Raw genomic sequence first — 19,162 nt, 5'->3', positions numbered from 1 at the left:
TTTTTGTCATTTTTCCCTATCAATTGTGTAATGTGTGTTTGCTGAAAAATAAATAAGTTGCGTTTTGACTTGTCAAGGGGCGGCGTCTAAGCCACTCAGGTCACTACCTAACTATTATTATGGGATTGGAAACGTCTTCGTCGTCAAATGCTCATTTTCTGGGCCAAGTTGATTTTATTTTTGACTTTTTGAGTCTTTAATAAATAAAATGTGGGTCTTGTGAAGCACTTGAAGTCTGAAATAAATTTATTATACGTTAGCTCAACCATAAGACTCTCTTGAAGAGCTAAGAGTCATTTGACCAGACCAAAGTTTTATTTTTTTTTAATAAAAAATTTCATTTTTTTAAGTTTCGATTTGATTGTGATTTTGGTCTTGAATTTATCTTTTAGTATAATTCAAAATTCCTATAATTTTAATAATTTAAAAATTTAGTCTCCAAACTTCATAAAATATGTGATTTTATTTTTTCGAAATAAAGAGCTAATATGTTAAATGGTTAGATCATGAGATTGAGTTCCATTAAGTTCAAATTCAAAGACTTAGTTACAACTGTATATCTGTAATAGAATTATAAAGATTAAATCGCACCAATTTAAAACTACAGACACAAAAGCATTAGTTTTTACTTTTTCCAACAAGAAGATTAAGGGGATATTGGGTTAGTTTTTTAAAAGTGATTTTACAGAGTTTGAAATAAATATGTAAAAAGAATTTTGTTTTTACTTATATGAGAGTTTTTTTTTAAATGTTTTTTTATGATTTCCAAACACCGCAGGAAAAGCATACTTGAATTAATAATTATTAAAACCTTCTTTTTTTTTCAATGTTTCACAAAGTGAATAATGTTAAATTAGTTATGACCCCACACATACATGTATACACGCACCTTAAGCGTTCAAAAATCTTTTAGCTGAGTTGTTTACCAATCAAACAAGAGGACTAAGATTTAATTATATCTTGGCATCTTGCTTCAATTTCATAATATACGAGAATTCATGAAAAAGATGCACACAGCCATGTGAATGAAAAGTAGAGTATTTAATATTGCTACTCCTCCGGTCCTAATTATAAGACCCAATTGACTTATTTGAGGAGATTAAGGAAGTAAGTTAAGTTGGTTATTTATAATAAATAAGTGTTGTCATTCCTAAAATATCCTTGCTAATTAAGTATATTGGCTAAAACTATCATTATTAGAAGGATTATCTTGGAAAAAAATGCATAAATATAAGAGACAAAATGGATTGGGTCTTATAATTAGGACCAAATAAAAAGTCAAATTGGGTCTTATAATAAGGACCGGAGGAGTATTACTTTTATTAAAAATAAGAGAGAAAACAATATTACTCCCTCGTCCTTTTCTTTTTCTTTGCCCTTTTTGATATCTCTATCTTCCTTTTTCCTCTAATTTGAGTATTTATATTTTAAGTTTATAAATGAGATCTTATAAGTAAGAACGGAGATAGTATATACACACCAAATTTGCCCATGAAATCAGGAGTGAGTATAATAAATATCATGTTGTCTATAAATATATAGATGGTTTGTATTTCTATTACTATTTTATTATATTCAGCAACATATATCATGTACAAAAGTTAATCATATAATATAAAATATTTTATATCTATTATATTTGTATTAAAATATATAATACCTAGTCAGATAATTAATTTATAAAAGTAAAAACTCATTAATGTCTTCATTTAAAAAATTATAAATTTAAAAGATAAAATGAATTAAAGTTTTATAGATATTTTTGGCCAAATGTATACATATCAAATCCACTTTTAAAAATATGTGTAAATAGTTTAATAATAAATCTGGCAAAAAACAGTTTAATACTCCTCTTGTCCTTAATATAAGACTTAATTGTTAAGTTAATTTTGATAATAAATATAAGACCTATTTATCATATTTATTAATTTTTTCTAAATTACCTTTATGGATACTCTCTCAACTATAATCAAATAAAAGAATGAGGGAGGATATTAAGGAAGATGGTTATTATGTTTTAAAGAAAACATGACATATTTTTTATAATTAATTAACTTACTTAACTGTCTTAATCTAATTAAAGTAGTTAAATAAGTTTTATATTAAGAATAATAAAAAAAGTACCTGACCGAATGAAGGCTCGTCATGTTCAATGGCAACGCCGAACCGAACCGAAAATAACAAGCACGCCAACAAATTCCTAACGGCGTTAAGACCATCCAAAACAGCCTCTCCCTTCCTTCGATCCCTGTCTTCCTCGTCTTCCCCTCTCTGCAACAAAGGGCACAGTCTCCTTTGTTCCTCACCTTCTCTCTCTAGAAGCTTTCTCTCCTTTGCTTTCAGGAAAGGTGCGGCTTCGTCACGTCAGCTTTGCTCTTCTGTATTCGTATTCAGAGACTCGTATTACTATCATCTGCGGGGGAAACTCAAGTATATATCGATTACCAAATTCCTGAAAGAAAGGTCCCCTTAATTTCTTTTCTTGCACAGAAATTTTTTTATTTCTTTTTAGCGTTTTCTTTTTCTGGTGGTTTCTACTGTAAATTCCGTGTTTTCTGCATGTATTTGGGATCGGGGTTTTGAATAGCTTCAAATTTCGGGCTAGTTGTGTTTTACCCCGGTTGATTACTACTCACTCTTAGTTCCCTTTGAGTAACTCATTAGGTTGCCTGTCCCTTTCTGAATTTTCCTTGAAATTTGTGGTTTTTGCGGATGATGTTTGCTTTCCAATGAGGCTCCCCCACGTTGATTTGCGTTTATATAGTAGAGTTGTGATCCAATTCAACATAATCTTCTTCGTTGAACTCTGTGTTCACTGGAGATGAATCTGTCGAGTTACATTGCTTTTGCAGTTGTTTTCGCTTGCTAATATTCTTTTGGGATGTGTGTTTAGAAGCATCCTTTTGGAACTTTGGCCCAAAAAAAAAAAAATCCTTTTGGAATGGAAGATACTTGAAACTCGTGTGTTGGTGACTACCCCCACACTATCGGCCACATATACTCTCTGGGTTCTGAACCTTTTTGGTCTCCACTTTCTGTAAGGTTCTGGGGGAATTACATCCAAATCCACAAAAACTGCTAGCTGTAGAACGATGAATTTTTTGGTCGGTTGTTTTTTCTTTGTCAAAATTTGAATTAAAATAATAATGTGTTTCAGACTTTCAGTTACTGCAGCTCCTGTTATATTATCGATTATCTACAACTGATTTTATGTTTACGTCATTACCATTCCAGGGAAAACCTGTATTGACAAGTTAATGGTGCAGATTTGTATCTGGTGATGCAACTGGTGGTGTTGATATAATAGGGTTAACATTGTTGCATATTTGAGCATGGGTGCTGTTTGTTGTGTTGCTTCCAAAGATACAGATAAAACCAGACAAAGTGGATCAGCTAATGAAATTTTACATCGAAACAATCGCTACTCCCCAACATGGAGTTTTCGTTGGGACCATCGAAGACGTGTGGCTGGTGAAGATGCCTCTATAAATTGGCTTTCTGATGGTGTTAGCCAGAATGATGGATCAGAAGACAAAAATGACTCAGCATATAAGTCAGATGATGGATTGTCATTGCAGACTTGTGAAGGTCATAGAGGGCAAAAATCACCAATTTCAGAAGGAACTGCTGAACATGCAAGGACTTTCACTTCAGGTAACTTTTGTGGATTCTTCTTTTAATTTAAGATAAGCTATCGCCTGCTTGGAGTGGATACTGATAATTGGATTTTGCATCTGTCACTTTATTTTTGAACTATTTATCTTTAATATGAGATCAAATGCCAACCTATTGGATGGAATGGTGATTGTAATTGCAAATTTGGGCAGGAAATATGAAATAAGTGTGATGTGCTTGGGTAACATTCAGGTTTGGACGCATTGTGGTATTTTCTTACATATTTCAACGCTTGTGCTAATGAACTGACGGGAAAAAAATTGATGTTTGCAACTAGGGTGGTTAAAATATGGTGCTGTATAGTCACAAAGTCCTTATAATGCAAAATGTAACTGAAATTACAAAGTAAAATAGCTGTAAATTGTTTCTTTTTTGAGTATCTTAAGATAGGGCTAGCAGCTAATGAAGAATCAATTGATACCTTTAAAATGCAATAGGACCATAATTTATAACGTAAATGGACTGTTAGGCATATTTTCTCAGGCAGGAGTTGCTCATAACACGAGTTAGTTGATGGGAGAAAACAAATACTCAGTAAATCGGACAACTTTTTTGGTAGTAATGCGATCAGGCTGCCATATTTTGGAACACTGGCATGGTTTTCTATGGGATAATCCCTTTTCCGTTGTACGGAAAGAAGTTGACTAAAGATATTTGAGGTTAACTAGATTGTCGGTCTATGTTTTGCTTAGAATCTGAGGTGAGCTGTACTATTCATGACTTATGAATAATGCAGTTTTCTATAGATTTTATTTTGTAGATAGATATATTGACTCTTGTACTTTAGCACGGCAAGATACCATATATTATATGAACAAGACTTAGTAAATATTGCATGATGTTTTGATGAATGTCAACCAAGTGAATAAGAATAATTAATAAGTTTGACTCTGTTTTTAATTTATTCGTGTTGAAAAATCGAAGGAGTGTTAGGCAAAGAGTCAATTCTAAGTGTGCCTCTGATTTTAAATTATCCTCTCATTGACTGCTATCGATAACTTAGAAAGGAGGTATTCGTTTTTATGGTAGTTGCTTTTGCAAGAATGGTTGAGTATATACTATCATCTGCGGCTTCAATTTTCCTGTTGCTAGTAAGTTTCGGTCTTGTCATTGTGTGTACTAGTCCTCCATCGTCATGTATATACTTACCAAAGGTGTGTCAAATGTAAGGAGCAGATAATAGGAATAAAAGTATTTAGAAGACTAATTGCACACCTTTTTACACACTGTTTACACTTCTAAGATATTACATCTAATTTTACTTTACTGTCTTTTTACATGATAACCCAATGGTATAAAAACAAGGATCAAGTGTGTGAAATAAAGTATTGATAAAATATGGTTAAATGAGACATGAAAGAGCAAGCGAAGACCTAGCCTTTGTATGGAATCGAGTAAATTAAAAATGTAATTAAAAAATCAATGTTTTGAACCTTGGGAAAGAAAATTATTATAGATAAAAGTAGAAATTAGTTATTGATGGAAATCTAGTTGAGAGGAAAGAAGAATTAAAAAGTAGTGAAAATTAGAAAAATGTGTAAAAATTCTGGAAGTTGCTATCTTTTGTTGATGTGGAGTGTTTCTGGGAAGGAATGCGATCCTCTCAAAAACGATCCCCATAATTTGTATTTAAAAAAAAGGAAAGAAAAACCAGGGGCGTGTGGTTGAGCGGTAGGGGCTTATCCTCCCTTAACTAAGGTCGGGGGTTTGATTCTTGTTTGGGTATGAAAAACGTCAAATCTCCTAGCCAGCTATTCCACCTTTCGAGATGCCTACAAATTAGCAAATCGGGATTAGTCTAGGCCATTGATGTACCTGAAAGATGGTCTACCTAGGATGCCGGATGAGGTCACTTAAAAAAAAAAAAAGGAAAAGAAAAGGAAAGAAAAGAAAACAGGCCTTGTAAATCATATTCCTAAATGTCTCAAAGAATTAGGCTGCCCACAGGGGTTTTTTATGCTGTGATATCTTTTCTGCTATAGGGCTTTGCTAGATGTCAATCTTGATCTGAGACATACATCGTCTGTTTTTGTTTTAAACTGTTGGCTTGCATTTTTAATACACTTTACCGGTTGATTCATCTCTGACATGGTTATTTATAGTTCTCTGACATGGTTAATTATGGGTGTGGCAGATCAACCTAATTCAAGGAGTGTCTCCATGGATGGGAGTATGGAGCAGGTGAGGCTATGATAACGAATTGACTTTCTATTGTTTTACATTTTTATGCGGCTGAGTGTCCGTGATCTCTTTGACAATATTCCTATATATGATTTATATTGTAGGTGAAAGGGTCAGTAGAATCACCTATGGGATCAAGCACATCCCCCTCTAAACCACAATTTTCAATGCCTTCAACCTCCTTTCTTGCGTCTCCTCTTTCATTCCAAAGTCACCTATCTCCAGCAAGTCCAGCACTATTAAGGCAACGCTGCCATTCTCCTGGAAACCAAATACTACGGCAAGTTTCTCCTGGTCAAATCCCAGGATTCAAGTCTCCAAGCAGCTTACCTGCTTCAGAAGAAAGGTCTGCGTTTCCTTCTTGGAGCAATGAGTCACGTAGGTGCTCCCAAGGTGGTTCTTCTGATGGCTGGTCTATACCTGGCTTTTCTGAGCCAATGGGTACTTCCCATGGAGGAAGATGGTCATTTGACAGTGAGTCCTTTGGATTTGATGATGAAAAGTTTGCTAGAACCAGTAGCCAGATTTCAGCTTCGCTCACTGATGTGCATACATGTTGTGTTTGCTCAAAGCTTTTAACTGAGAGGTCTTCCTGGAGCGCCCAAAAGATAATTGCAAGTAATGAACTTTCCGTAGTTGCTGTTCTTGTCTGTGGACATGTTTATCATGCTGAATGCTTGGAGAGCTTGACGCCTGAAATAAACAAGTACGATCCAACTTGCCCAGTCTGCACCTGGGGTGAGAAACAAACTTTTAAGTTGTCTGAAAAAGCTCTGAAAGCTAGAATGGAGTTTAAGGCTAGAAACAAGAGGTCCATGAATCGAGTTGTGGATAGTGGCACTGATGATGATTCAATCGTGTTTGATCACTTCAAGGGTGGTGGGAACCAACATAAAGTTTCTCGGATGCGCTTGAATTCCAGTGGAAGAAACTCCTCTGGGAAACCCTTTCTGAGGCACTTTTCATTTGGTTCAAAGAGTCGCAAAGACTCGTCAGATAATCCCCTTACAAGAAAAAAGGGCTTCTTTTGGTCTAAATCTAGCAAGTAAAACGATGCCTCTTGGCTCTTCAGGAGGTAAGTTGATTTGTCTTCGTTTTGTTGCTTGCCTCAGCTAATCAAAATTGCATGCGTAGCGTTGCCTTCTGCCATACATTAGCATCATACTATTAAAGGTGTGCTTTTTATTTCCTTGTGTAGTTAAGCAACTATTGCACACGCAGATTATTTTTATCTGGGGTTGGTTTTATGTGGAACAGAAATTAAAATTTAACCTTTAGTATTCCCAATCTGTACATTCTAAGCACTTTGCAGTTTTTTCCCCCGCGTTAATGTATGCCTATTCTTCTTTCTCTTATTAAAGCAGGCTACAGTGTTGATCTTCTCCCCAACCCCAGACAAAAGATTATGAGGAGGGCTGGATGTTATTAAGTTTTGATTTTGAGCTCCAATCTGTGATTACAACAGGATCAGAGGCTGAAGTTACCTTCTAAAAGTTGAAAAAGTGCAGGATTGGTTTAATATAGAAGGTTATGTTGTTTTGAGACCAGGGTTCTTATTTTGTACAGATGGCCTAGTTTATTGAATGGATATATAGTATTCACACCCAAATTAAATCGGGAATGCGCTGATGATATATAGATGATGCTTGCCGTTTGCCCTTGGCGAGCTTCTGGTGTGAGGCGATGATTTTTAGGCAAAATAGCAATTATTTGTATTGACAAGTTGCTCGCTTGTAATGAACAGTTTTCATTAACGCTTTGCCTGTAGCAGACTGAATTCGACGCTTTTTTCCCCCATTTTTCATGTATGCATCACCCACTTAATTAAATTGCTTGTTGACTGCATGTTGAATCATCTCGCTGGCAATATAATTGGGCCTACTGTTGAATTCTTTGGTAGGTCCCCTGAATTATGCCATTTTTTTAATATGCGTGTGCAAATGCATTTTACTAGTACTCTTCCGGTCCTTAATATAAGATCCATTTAACTAATTTGATTAGATTAAGGAAGTTAGGTAAATTAGTTAATTATAAGAAAAGTGACACATTTTTCCTAAAACACCATAATCATCTTTCTTAATACCCCTTCTCCCTTTTTTATTTGATTATGGTTAAGGGAGTATCCATAGGGGTAATTTAGAAAAAATTAAAAAAAATGAGAAATAGGTCTTATATTTAGGATCAAAACCAACTCAAGAATTGAGTCCTATATTAAGGACCGGAGGAGTATTAGATATGGAACAAAGTTACAGGGTAAGTTATCAATATCATCAGTATGATGGAATACCATAATATGTGGTAGAGTCGGTAATATGGGTTGAGTTCGCAAGCTCAACCTGCCAAGAAGTAGTGGGTTGGGTTGATAAAAATTAGGTTCGTTTTAAAATGGATTTTTTGAGAACATAACTGTCAAGACTAAATCCGTGATGGACTAACCCGCAGGGTTGGTGAGCTGGTCTATTTTTTTTAAAATTTTTTTCTTCCCTCAAATATAATTATGTTTACTTTTTTAGTTTTTTTTTATCTCATTCTTACTATTTAAAATTACCATAATGTAATATATCTTTTACTTTGTATTATGAATTTTACTTATGACAAAGTTAATTGAGCAAAAAGAAGGTGATTCAACTTATAAAGCTTAACCAAATAATTTCATATCTTCATATCACTCTTTGAATTATATCAACATTGAATGGTAGCTCATGGTTGAACACTTGATAGTGATTTGTAACATTGTGTTTGTATTATTATTAATTTAGATTTGTTATGTTTTAATTTGGGATGTATGTTTAATCATTTAGGATGATGTATTATGTATGTTTATAGTAGTATTTTGGAATGTTTAGAATTTTGGATTTTATATTTTATTTATGATAATTTCTATATGCATATTTCATTTTAGGTGTTTAAGAATTATAATAAATTTTATTAAAAAAATAAAAGGCACAAAAAAATAAAAAAAAAAAGTGGTGGGATGGAAAAATATCAACCCGTCAAAAGTCGGTCTTTTTAGGATCAGCCCGTTAGTCTTTGAGCTTGTCACGGGCCAACTATGTGGCATCAGTATCATGATAATCATCAGTATTCAATATTACCTCCAGTTGAACTCGAGGTACTAATATGTAGCGGATTTCACTAGTTAAAAGTTTTGAGTGTGATTTTTTTTTTTAATTTTACGAATTTGCACTCCAATTTTATCCATAAATTTGATTGTTTTTGTTAGTACAATGTTTTTGTTCACTTATTTTTTTGGGTTAATAGAATTTTTAGTTTTTAAAATTTGATTTCATTTTGGTTTTTGATCCTTGAAATTTGAAAGTAAAAATTTTAGACAGACTAAATGAAATCAAATTTTATGAATTAGAATCAAAATGAGATTAAATTTTAGAAATTAAAAATCATATTAACTCTTTTTTGCTTTTTTTTAACATAGCAGATTCTATGTTGGTAATTAGGTTCTCTTGTACGTCAACAGAGTTAATTGAAGGCATTAGTTTAGTAATGTCATTAGACTTCTAATTATTATTAATAATGATTTTCAATTACATAATTCTTGTAGACAAAAATTGCCGCAACAAGGACGGAAAAAAGGATGATGCTTAGGGGGGCTTTGATGTAACGTGATGTGATGTGGGTCTATTGTTCGATTATGAAACATGAGGAGGAAGCCCCCAGTTGTTGTAAATTGCGAAAAGGCAGCCACATTCAACGAACCCCGACCCGTTTGTGCACGATGACTCAACCTCCAACATCGCATACGTCCGTCTGCGCACTCCACCATCCCCAGTGTGCCTTTTTCTTTTTTAAATAAAAATTTAAGTTCTAATTATAAAAACTATTTGATTAATTTAAAAAGATTAAAAAAATAAGTTAAGTTAGTTATTTGTAATAAATATGTGTTGTCTTTCCTAAAATACCATTGTTAATCAAGTGTGTTGGTTAAAACTGTTATTATTAGAAGTACTACCTTATGAAAAAATACATAAATATAAAAAACAAATCAGATTGAGATTTTATATTTATAACTAAATATAAATCAAACGAAGTTTTATATTAAGAAACGAAGGTTGTATCTTTTTATTTATTCATTATATCTCTTCTCTTACGTCCTTCGGTTTGTCCGCAACATCAGGTAAGAATTTTCATGTGTTGTCATTCTTTCCGCTATAAGTGGCCACTCCTCTCTGTGTGTGTTTTAGCCTTTTAGGTGTCAAGTTGATTTTTTTTTTAATTGCCTTGAGCATCTTCTCATTTAAACGGTAAGAAACTAATCTCTTAGATACTGTCAGGTACCGTAGTGGGAACCCCTCTGAACAATATTTTTTCCATACACACCGCCCTAAAAATCACACCCAGAATATAATATTTAAGATGTCCAAATCTTTTCTACTTGGACTAATACTTGTTGGTGTGTCAAGTTAATTTTGGCAAGTGCACAGCAAACCCCATCTAAAGATTTAGTGGGCTTTAGTTTGATAGTTTGATGTGATAAAAAAAATGAATCATTTAAGATACACTATGCATATCATAAACAAGAATCTACTAGTGTCCAAAACTAATTTTTAGGGAGAATTTTGTATATTATCTAAAATTAAAATCATTTTCTACTATTTTTTCGTAACATTGCCCTTACAGAAGCTAAAACCAATGACGCTTCAACGACAATAAACCTTCCCTCGTCTTTAACTAATTTTCTTGAACACTTATTTATTAATATAAATGATTAGTTAATTAGCCAGTGATCATACCACCAAGTGGCCACGGCATATAAATTAGTATCTTCATTAGTAGAAGACTCTGTATTCGATTAGTTAACCAAAGAAATGGTAAATTTAGTGGCTTGGTGAGAAAATTGAGAGGCATTAGCGAATGATGCTTACACCGTACTCCACCATTCTATAATGCTGCTTTTTGATTTTACAAGTTCTGCTGTTCACGGGTCATAATGTCTAGGTCTTTAATTTTTTTAAATATATTTTGTTAAATTACTTATTATCTAACACGTCACAAATTTATAAGAAGAGTCAATAACATATTGTTGGGTGTAAAAAAAAAAAAAAGATTGGTTTGGAAGATAGGAAGCAGCTGAGGTTGAATTAAAGATTAATATTTCACGAGAATAGAACCAAAGCTCACGCCAAGTTCTTTGGTTATCATCTCACATGGTTCTTGTTTCCTTTATTTATGCAAATTTGAGGTTCTAAAAAAAAAAAAAAAACAGCTTCCATCTCTATTTTAATTTTTTTGGGACATGATTCTCTGTTTTTATTATTAGTATAATTCAAATTTCTCAATTAATAAGACAGAGGTGCATCACTTTCGTCTCGTTGATGCATCCATTATTCTGATTTTTTTTTTTATGCATCCAATATCCTAGTCTTGTTTTAAGAACTCTCAAAAGTGCTTCTAAAAAGCATTTTTCACAAAACGAGACAAACCCTTCTATATATTTATTTTGTAAATTATTAAAAGTATTTTTGAAACCATGATTTGGTTTCTATTCAAACACTCTAATGTTTCATTACTTTAAAAATTAAGATACTCAATATAAACAAATAATATCAAGATACTGGATACTTCGTGAAAATAAGATAAGGTTTTGCATGCGGCTCGGAAATAAGATCAAGATGCATTCATTTAATGAAAAATAATAATCAAATTTTAAAATAGCAATTAGCAATATTGAATCCAACGTTGCGAGCCGAGTGGGCTGTTTACAGTGACAGAAGTTCAGAGTTCAGGGCAGCTAGCCAGCTACTACATAAGCATCATCGTTTTCCCTCCAATATTGTCAGTGTCTCACATTCTTCTCTCTCGATTAGGGTCATGGCCTCCGATTCTTTGCTCTCTAATGGAGTCTACACCCGCGCTACGGCGGCTTCTGAGAACGAACTTAATCGATTTGTTGACGTTGCTAACAAGGTCGCTGACGCCGCCGGAGAGATCATTCGCAAGTATTTCAGGAATAAATTTGAAGTTCTTGATAAGGATGATTCGAGTACGTCTCCGATGGAATGTGTTCGGAATCTCGTTTTTGGTTTTTGTATTGATTCTTCATGTCCTTCCCATTTAAGTTTTGTTCGTTTGCTGAGAAATGGTGGACTCATTGAGTAATCAAGTAGAATTTTTTTTTTTTTCTCGTTTTGATATGGCAAGGGATTGTTCAGGTTTTGTCCGGATAGAATCAAGCGGTTTTTTAATTGAGTATTTACTATATAGGATTTTGCTCTCTTTTCCCCCCTGAGGAAATAGGTTCTGTTTTGATTAGGCTGATTCTTTCTTTTCACCAATTGAGCTAAGCGTTTGAGTCCTTTTGGTCTGAAAAAAGGTAGAATAGATAAATTGAATGAAGTTTGACATTTCAATATCTAGAAATAAATAACATTTTAATTTTGTCCTGGATCTTTTTTGTTTTAAGCTAATTTTTAATTTTTAAAATGCTTTCAACATTGCTCAAACATGACGGTGAAAATGCAGTACAAACCATAATAGTGTTTTCCTCTGGTAAAATTTGAAAGATTCAATATTTTGGTTGAGCTGACGAAGTTATTATTATTACTATTTTTTGAATTCCTATCATCAAAAGCTTACCTCTTTGAACTTCTAGTGCATACATATTTCGTGGGTTTGATTTCATGGATATGGTTTCCTTACACTTAGTATTGCAGGTCCAGTAACAATCGCCGACCAATCTGCTGAGGAGACTATGATTTCAATCATATCAGAGAATTTTCCTTCTCATGGAATGTAAGTATATAAATTGTTTTTTCTATTTCTTATAAAGTGAAGAAGAACATGATTTGTCAAAGAATTTTTTATTATATTTTTTTGTCTGGATTTTCCATAAAAATTGCAGTTATGGAGAGGAAAAAGGCTGGAAGTGTAGAGAAAAAAGTGCAGAGTATGTTTGGGTTTTAGATCCCATAGACGGGACAAAGAGCTTTATCACTGGTAATTTTCTTCCACTGCTGTTAATTTTTTGTTTATGATTGGGTTAGAACCTTGCAATTTCAGAGTCACTTTGTTTTGTTTGTATTTTAGGGAAACCATTATTTGGTACCCTCATTGCGCTTCTGCAAAATGACAGACCAGTAAGGATCTCTCGCCACCTGATTGCGTACATGGAAATTTTTTCCTACTCTGCCCCTATACTGCATTATAAATTATTGAAAATTTTCATTTTTTATCGTCCTCGTTTCTTCAGTATTTTAAATAGCCATTTGGTTGCACTCTTATCAACATGACTCTTTCTGGGTGGTGTCCGTATCTGGATACAAATATTAAGTGATATGCAGATTTGAATATGACAATGTAAATAATTTTGTTGTCATCTTCACTTATTTGAGTGATAATCTTAGTTTGGTTTCCTTTTATCAGATCCTGGGCATAATTGATCAACCTGTGTTGAGAGAAAGATGGATAGGGATAAGGGGCAAAGGAACTACATTGAACGGACAAGTAGTGTCCACACGTACTTGTGATACTCTTTCTCGAGCATACATGTATGCTGTCTTCTTTTGTTTCTTTAGTGTACTTCTTGTGGAAGATTTCTTGACTGGCAAAAAGATTAGAATGTCGTGCTGGCAAGAAACAAAGGAAGACTTGGCCTTTTTTTCATCATATGCCCTTTTTTTTAACATGGTAAGTATGGGTTTACAAGTCTCAATATAATTTTTCCCCCTCACTTAGGTACACCACAAGCCCCCATCTATTTAGTGGAGATGCAGAGGAGGCATTTACCCGTGTTAGAAGCAAGGTCGGTTGCATTTCTGCTGTATTTTTAACATACAGGTCATGAGAACATGTGGCGTCATTAAAGAAGAATATTTCCATATAATTCATTTCTGCCTCTTTTGTAACAAAAGTGATGCCTTGGACTTCAATGAATCATTTGATTGCACAGGTCTTAATTATGTGCAAGATAAGCAGGGATGACACACACGAATCCAACCCTATCACCAGAGAATGATATTCTTATATCACACAAGAGCTTGAGTAACTTGTACTGCAAGTTTCACTTTGTACAATTGTAAAAATATGCAAAGCTGATAGCTTATGATGGGGTCTGAGCTTTAGCAGTTTCTCTTCCACTGGTTTACTTGCTCACATGTTTTCCATTATCACAGAGTTCTCTTCATATGTTTAACCTTACTCGCTAGACAGGATGCTTATATATCATAACAGGAAAGTTATGGGAAGAACTCTATATTATTGGCAGTTAGTTGTTCCTAATTAGTACTCTCCTAATTTCAGGTTAAAATTCCATTATACGGCTGTGACTGTTACGCCTATGCTCTTCTGGCTTCTGGCTTTGTGGATCTCGTTGTTGAGTCTGGCCTGAAGGTAATATGCATTCTGGGGACTCAATGTTTGACTTTGGAGAGTCTATTAACCCTATAGAGACATGACAAGGTTATGCAGTTCTGAGAAAGAAAACCCACTAATCTCAATGGCTAAACTGTTTATTTCAGCCATACGATTTTCTTGCATTGGTACCTGTCATAGAAGGCGCTGGAGGCGTCATAACTGATTGGAAGGGAAATCAACTTCTTTGGGAAGCTTCTCCATTTTCACCTGCAAGAAGTATGCACTTGCTATCTCAGTTTCTTTTGGTGATCTTCTCATTTGGATATTAAAACCTCACCATTTCAAGGATTGGACGTATTCCAGGTTTTAATATTGTGGCAGCTGGAGACAAGCTGATTCATCGACAGACTCTAGATTCATTACAGTGGAAGTGACTAGAATTTGGATGATCACATTGTTACCTGACAAGTTCACTGTTATATTACTATCACTCAATAAGACTATTAAACTCACTGCTCTGGAGCAGAGAGATGTAATCCCCTTACCTTATTATGTCACTCGCTTTAGATGTTTAGATTTTATTTCAACGATTTAGATGTTAATTTCTTTTTTCATTTTTAATTAAAATTATTAATTATTATTTTTAACTGAGTAGTTTGAAAACGTAATTTTGTTCAATTACTTATTTTATATTCAAAATAAAGCATTAAAATTAAAAATTCAAACTCTTGTCTTGTTTACATTTAATTTGGATTATCTTACCAAAAAATGAGCAAGATTTCACAATTTCACCAGGATTTTTCAATACAAAAAAAGAAAATTAACTTTCTTTTTTCAAAGAAGTGCATAAACTTTTCTCATTGCGGAATGCGGAATGTAGACTTTTTAAATGAAAAATAGTGTTTTAATTGATAAAATTATAAAGTAAAAATAATTGACAATTATAGTACATATCTAAAAATGCAAAACAAGAATATGCTTCCCCTAACCTTGTGCAATCAACAAAAAATTAGTTTAATAAATAAATAAAACAAAGATTTGCTCATAAAAGTGGATAAAACACCATGACCAAAGAAAACGAAAGAAAATCTTAAAGACAGTCGGTGGTTCATTTGTATTCGTGCATGGCAGGTTCTGTGAAGTGCAACCAAATACAAATAAATAAAGACAACCTCAGCAAGAGTTAGCTGTCGAGGGAGGGAATGAGGAAGAAAAAGTGTTTTGACTCGTTCAAACCAAAATCAAATTAACCAATTTTAACTGTTGCAAGAGGGCACAAGAACGCAACAGAAATTCCAAGGGACCAAAAAGCTCCCAGCCCAAATTCGGCGCCTGATTATTGGGGAATCAAACTCTTCCCAAATCTGTCATCCTCCTTCCTTACCAAAAACTTGAAGAAAATAGAAAAATCCTGTGTGAGAGAGAGACAAAACCATTATAGGGAATGTGAATACACCCTTTTTCAGGCTTGTTTTGCTTTCCCTTTTTCTAACCTCAAACCTCCTCACACCCCAGGAGGTTTGATCATGGAGAAGATAGAAAAAAAACCCAGCAATTCAAGCCCCCATCCTTTTCAATTTCTATCCTCTTCTTCATTATCCATGGCTTCACCCACCACCCTCCTCTTCCTCATTCTCTTGGCTTTATCTTCCTCCTTAACCCCGGCTTGCTCACAACCCGCCACCACCTCCTCCAGATTCTCCCCAAAAGACAATATCCTCATTGATTGTGGTGCTGATTCTCCGGCCACCCTCCCCGACGGACGAATGTTCAAATCTGATGCAGAATCTCAAACGTACTTGAATGCCAGTGATGAGTATAAAGCCAACGATGGTCAAGCTAGCGTTTCTTCCCCTATTTATTCTAATTGCAGAATCTTCAAGCAGGAAGCTAAGTACTCTTTCCATTTGAGCGAACCTGGTTTTCATTGGGTTCGTCTTCATTTCTACCCTGTCAAAACTGATGTTTTTGATCTCCAGAAGGCCACTTTCTCTGTTAAGACAGAAAAATTTGTTCTGCTTCATAGTTTTAACTTCAACAACAGCGAAAATCCTATTGTTAAAGAGTACCTCATCAATGCAACCGACAGTCTCATGTCCTTAACCTTCACGCCCCTCAAGAATTCAGCTGCTTTCATCAATGCCATCGAAGTTGTTTCAGCCCCGGACAGTTTGATTTCCGACACAGGATCGGCTCTCTTCCCTGTTGGTGAATTCTCAGGCCTCACAAACTACGCCTTCCAAGCTGTTTACAGAGTCAACAATGGAGGCCCTCTAATCACATCCGCGAACGACAGTCTGGGAAGAACTTGGGTCCCAGATGAGAGTTTTCTCAAGAACAAGGACGTGGCGAAAAGTGTTTCGGTAGCCCCGAACGTCATTAAATTCCCCGAAAACCAACCCACCATGTCTCCTTTAATAGCCCCACAAACCGTATACTCATCAGCAACAGAAATGGCCGACGCACAAGTGAACCAAGCCAATTTCAACGTGTCGTGGAAATTCGACGTGGATACTGCTTTCAGTTACCTCATAAGACTCCATTTCTGCGACATCGTAAGCAAAAGTCTCAACCAGCTCTACTTCAATGTATACGTAAACCAGAAGATGGCGATTGCTAGCCTCGATTTGTCCTCCCTAACCGGAGCATTAACGACGCCGTTTTACAAAGACATTGTGGTGAACGCGTCGCTGATGGGGCAGGGGCTATCAATTCAGGTGGGTCCGGCACAACCAGATAGCGGCGACATGAATGCCATAGTGAATGGAATCGAAGTGATGAAGATGAGCAATACGGTGAACAGCTTGGACGGAGAATTCGGGGTGGACGGTCAGAGCAGCGGCGGTTCGAACAGGGGCACGGTGGCGGCGGTTGGGTTCGCAATGATGTTCGGAGCGTTTGTGGGGCTGGGGGCGATGGTGGTGAAGTGGCACAAGAGACCCCAAGATTGGCAAAGGAGAAACAGCTTCTCTTCATGGTTGCTTCCTCTTCATGCAGGTCAACATTCTTCTCAATATCTCTCAGTATGAACATTAGGGACAGATTTGGATAGAATCTTAAGTCTCTGTAACGAGTAATAAATCAAATTGAAGGAAGCGAACAGATTTGATCTTAATGCAAAACCTTGGGTTTCATAGTGAACATAATCATTTGCTTGCAGGTGACAATAGCTTCACGAAAAGCTCCATGGGCTCACACAAAAGCATTTTCAGCTCTTCCACAACGGGCTTGGGACGATACTTCTCATTCGCAGAGCTGCAAGAAGCAACCAAGAACTGGGACTCAAAGGCCATTATCGGAGTTGGTGGCTTCGGTAATGTCTACCTAGGAATCATCGACGAAGGAACAAATGTTGCCGTAAAAAGAGGAAACCCACAATCCGAACAGGGAATCAACGAGTTCCAAACAGAGATTCAAATGCTCTCCAAGCTAAGACACAGGCACTTGGTTTCTCTCATCGGATATTGCGACGAGAACGACGAGATGATCTTGGTCTATGAGTACATGTCCAACGGGCCTTTCAGAGACCATCTCTACGGCAAGAATCGGCCTCCTCTTTCATGGAAACAAAGACTCGAAATCTGCATCGGCTCGGCCCGCGGGCTTCACTATCTGCACACCGGAACCGCCCAAGGTATCATCCACCGCGACGTCAAGACCACCAACATCCTCCTCGACGATAACTTCACGGCCAAGGTATCTGATTTTGGGCTCTCCAAGGACGCACCAATGGGGCAAGGCTACGTCAGCACGGCGGTGAAGGGTAGTTTTGGGTATTTAGACCCGGAGTACTTCAGGAGGCAGCAATTAACAGATAAATCAGATGTTTATTCTTTTGGGGTAGTTTTGTTGGAGACACTGTGTGCTAGGGCCCCCTTGTGCCCTCAATTACCCAGAGAACAAGTGAACTTGGCGGACTGGGCGATGCAGTGGAAGAGGAAAGGGTTGCTTGATAAGATCATAGACCCTGCTCTTGTGGGAACAATCTGCCCAGAATCGATGAACAAGTTTGCAGAAGCAGCTGAGAAATGTTTAGCAGATTATGGAGCTGATAGGCCATCAATGGGGGATGTGTTGTGGAACCTGGAATATGCATTGCAGCTTCAAGAAGCTTACGTGCAGGGAAAATCCGACGATGTCCCTGATCCTATGCCTTCACCGGCGTCCACTGCAACACCGGCGGCGAATTCTTCTCTTCCTCCCGCTGCCCCAACGACAACCTCGGAACAACCACCTAGTACCACTCCTACTCCTCAATATATCACCGACCTGCCAGAAAACAAACCCATTGATGATCATTCTGGAACAGCCGTGTTTGCCCAGTTCGCTAACAACCTCAGCGGCAGGTAAAAGGAGATAACAAAAAGGCTTGCGATAATTGATTCCTGAATTGTTCGATCACATTGTCCCTTTATAGTCTTATTAATTATCCCATGAAATCATCAGTCATATATGCTCGAGTTAGTTTGTTAGGGTGGATCACTGACTCGATTATTAATATTATCCATTATGGGGTCGGAATCGATCTCACAATTCAAGAACGTAACCATATTATATATGCTTGTTTATGAGGAGAAGCATTACTTTGGGGGTTCAGTGTTTGGGATTTGGAAAGCCATGAATTTGGTTGTATCATAAGTGTTTGCTTTTTTGAAGGTTTAATTCAATTAAATTGCCAAGATTTTGGTTGTATAATATCATGTGTCATATTGTATACTTGTATTATTCTACCTTTTCTCTTGTCGCCTGCTGATATTTTTTCCTCTGTTTTATGTTTGATCGTGCGGTAGGAAACATTTGTAATATGATCAATGCATTACTGTTATAAGGAGATGTGTGCGTGTGTGGGGCATCATAAATCAGTACCACCTCTGCTACTTAATATAAAATTTTATTTGATTTTTATTTTGGTTCTAAATATAAGACTCCAATATATTTTGTCTCTTATATTTATATTTTTTTTTCAAGATAGTCTTTCTAATAATGGTAGTTTTAGCCA

The 19,162-nt window shown here is 35.8% G+C and overlaps 3 protein-coding genes across 7 annotated transcripts; all 3 read left to right on the top strand.

Moving 5' to 3' along the window:
* Positions 1 to 2,236: 2,236 nt before the first annotated feature.
* On the top strand, positions 2,237 to 7,685 carry LOC114743456 (uncharacterized). 5 transcript variants are annotated; one of them, XM_028931667.1, is made up of 5 exons: positions 2,237 to 2,463; positions 3,235 to 3,654; positions 5,810 to 5,856; positions 5,961 to 6,931; positions 7,322 to 7,685. In XM_028931667.1, exons 2-4 carry the CDS (start codon positions 3,333 to 3,335, stop codon positions 6,903 to 6,905), a joined length of 1,314 nt encoding a protein of 437 aa, XP_028787500.1. In that variant the 5' UTR covers positions 2,237 to 2,463; positions 3,235 to 3,332; the 3' UTR covers positions 6,906 to 6,931; positions 7,322 to 7,685. The 5 variants fall into 5 exon arrangements, with proteins under 5 accessions (XP_028787500.1, XP_028787499.1, XP_028787502.1 ...); XM_028931666.1 differs by having other exon boundaries at positions 7,221 to 7,685; XM_028931669.1 differs by having other exon boundaries at positions 2,237 to 2,348; positions 5,961 to 7,685.
* Positions 7,686 to 11,562: 3,877 nt separating this feature from the next.
* LOC114743454 (bifunctional phosphatase IMPL2, chloroplastic-like) lies at positions 11,563 to 14,761 on the top strand. The gene is made up of 9 exons (XM_028931663.1): positions 11,563 to 11,854; positions 12,525 to 12,603; positions 12,713 to 12,807; positions 12,898 to 12,947; positions 13,234 to 13,358; positions 13,546 to 13,612; positions 14,110 to 14,199; positions 14,328 to 14,439; positions 14,527 to 14,761. The coding sequence occupies exons 1-9, from the start codon at positions 11,683 to 11,685 to the stop codon at positions 14,595 to 14,597; spliced, it is 861 nt and encodes a 286-aa protein (XP_028787496.1). The 5' UTR covers positions 11,563 to 11,682; the 3' UTR covers positions 14,598 to 14,761.
* A 1,003-nt stretch (positions 14,762 to 15,764) lies between these two features.
* On the top strand, positions 15,765 to 18,590 carry LOC114743455 (probable receptor-like protein kinase At4g39110). Its single transcript, XM_028931664.1, has 2 exons — positions 15,765 to 17,160; positions 17,324 to 18,590. Exons 1-2 carry the CDS (start codon positions 15,765 to 15,767, stop codon positions 18,511 to 18,513), a joined length of 2,586 nt encoding a protein of 861 aa, XP_028787497.1. The 3' UTR covers positions 18,514 to 18,590.
* The last annotated feature ends 572 nt before the right edge of the window (positions 18,591 to 19,162 follow it).

Source organism: Neltuma alba, unplaced genomic scaffold (genome assembly GCF_004799145.2).
Source record: "Neltuma alba isolate B1F8T4 unplaced genomic scaffold, ASM479914v2 tig00004031_pilon, whole genome shotgun sequence".
NCBI lineage: Eukaryota > Viridiplantae > Streptophyta > Magnoliopsida > Fabales > Fabaceae > Neltuma > Neltuma alba.
The sequence above is the reverse complement of the archived record's forward strand: the minus strand, read 5'-3'. Positions and strand labels throughout refer to the sequence as shown.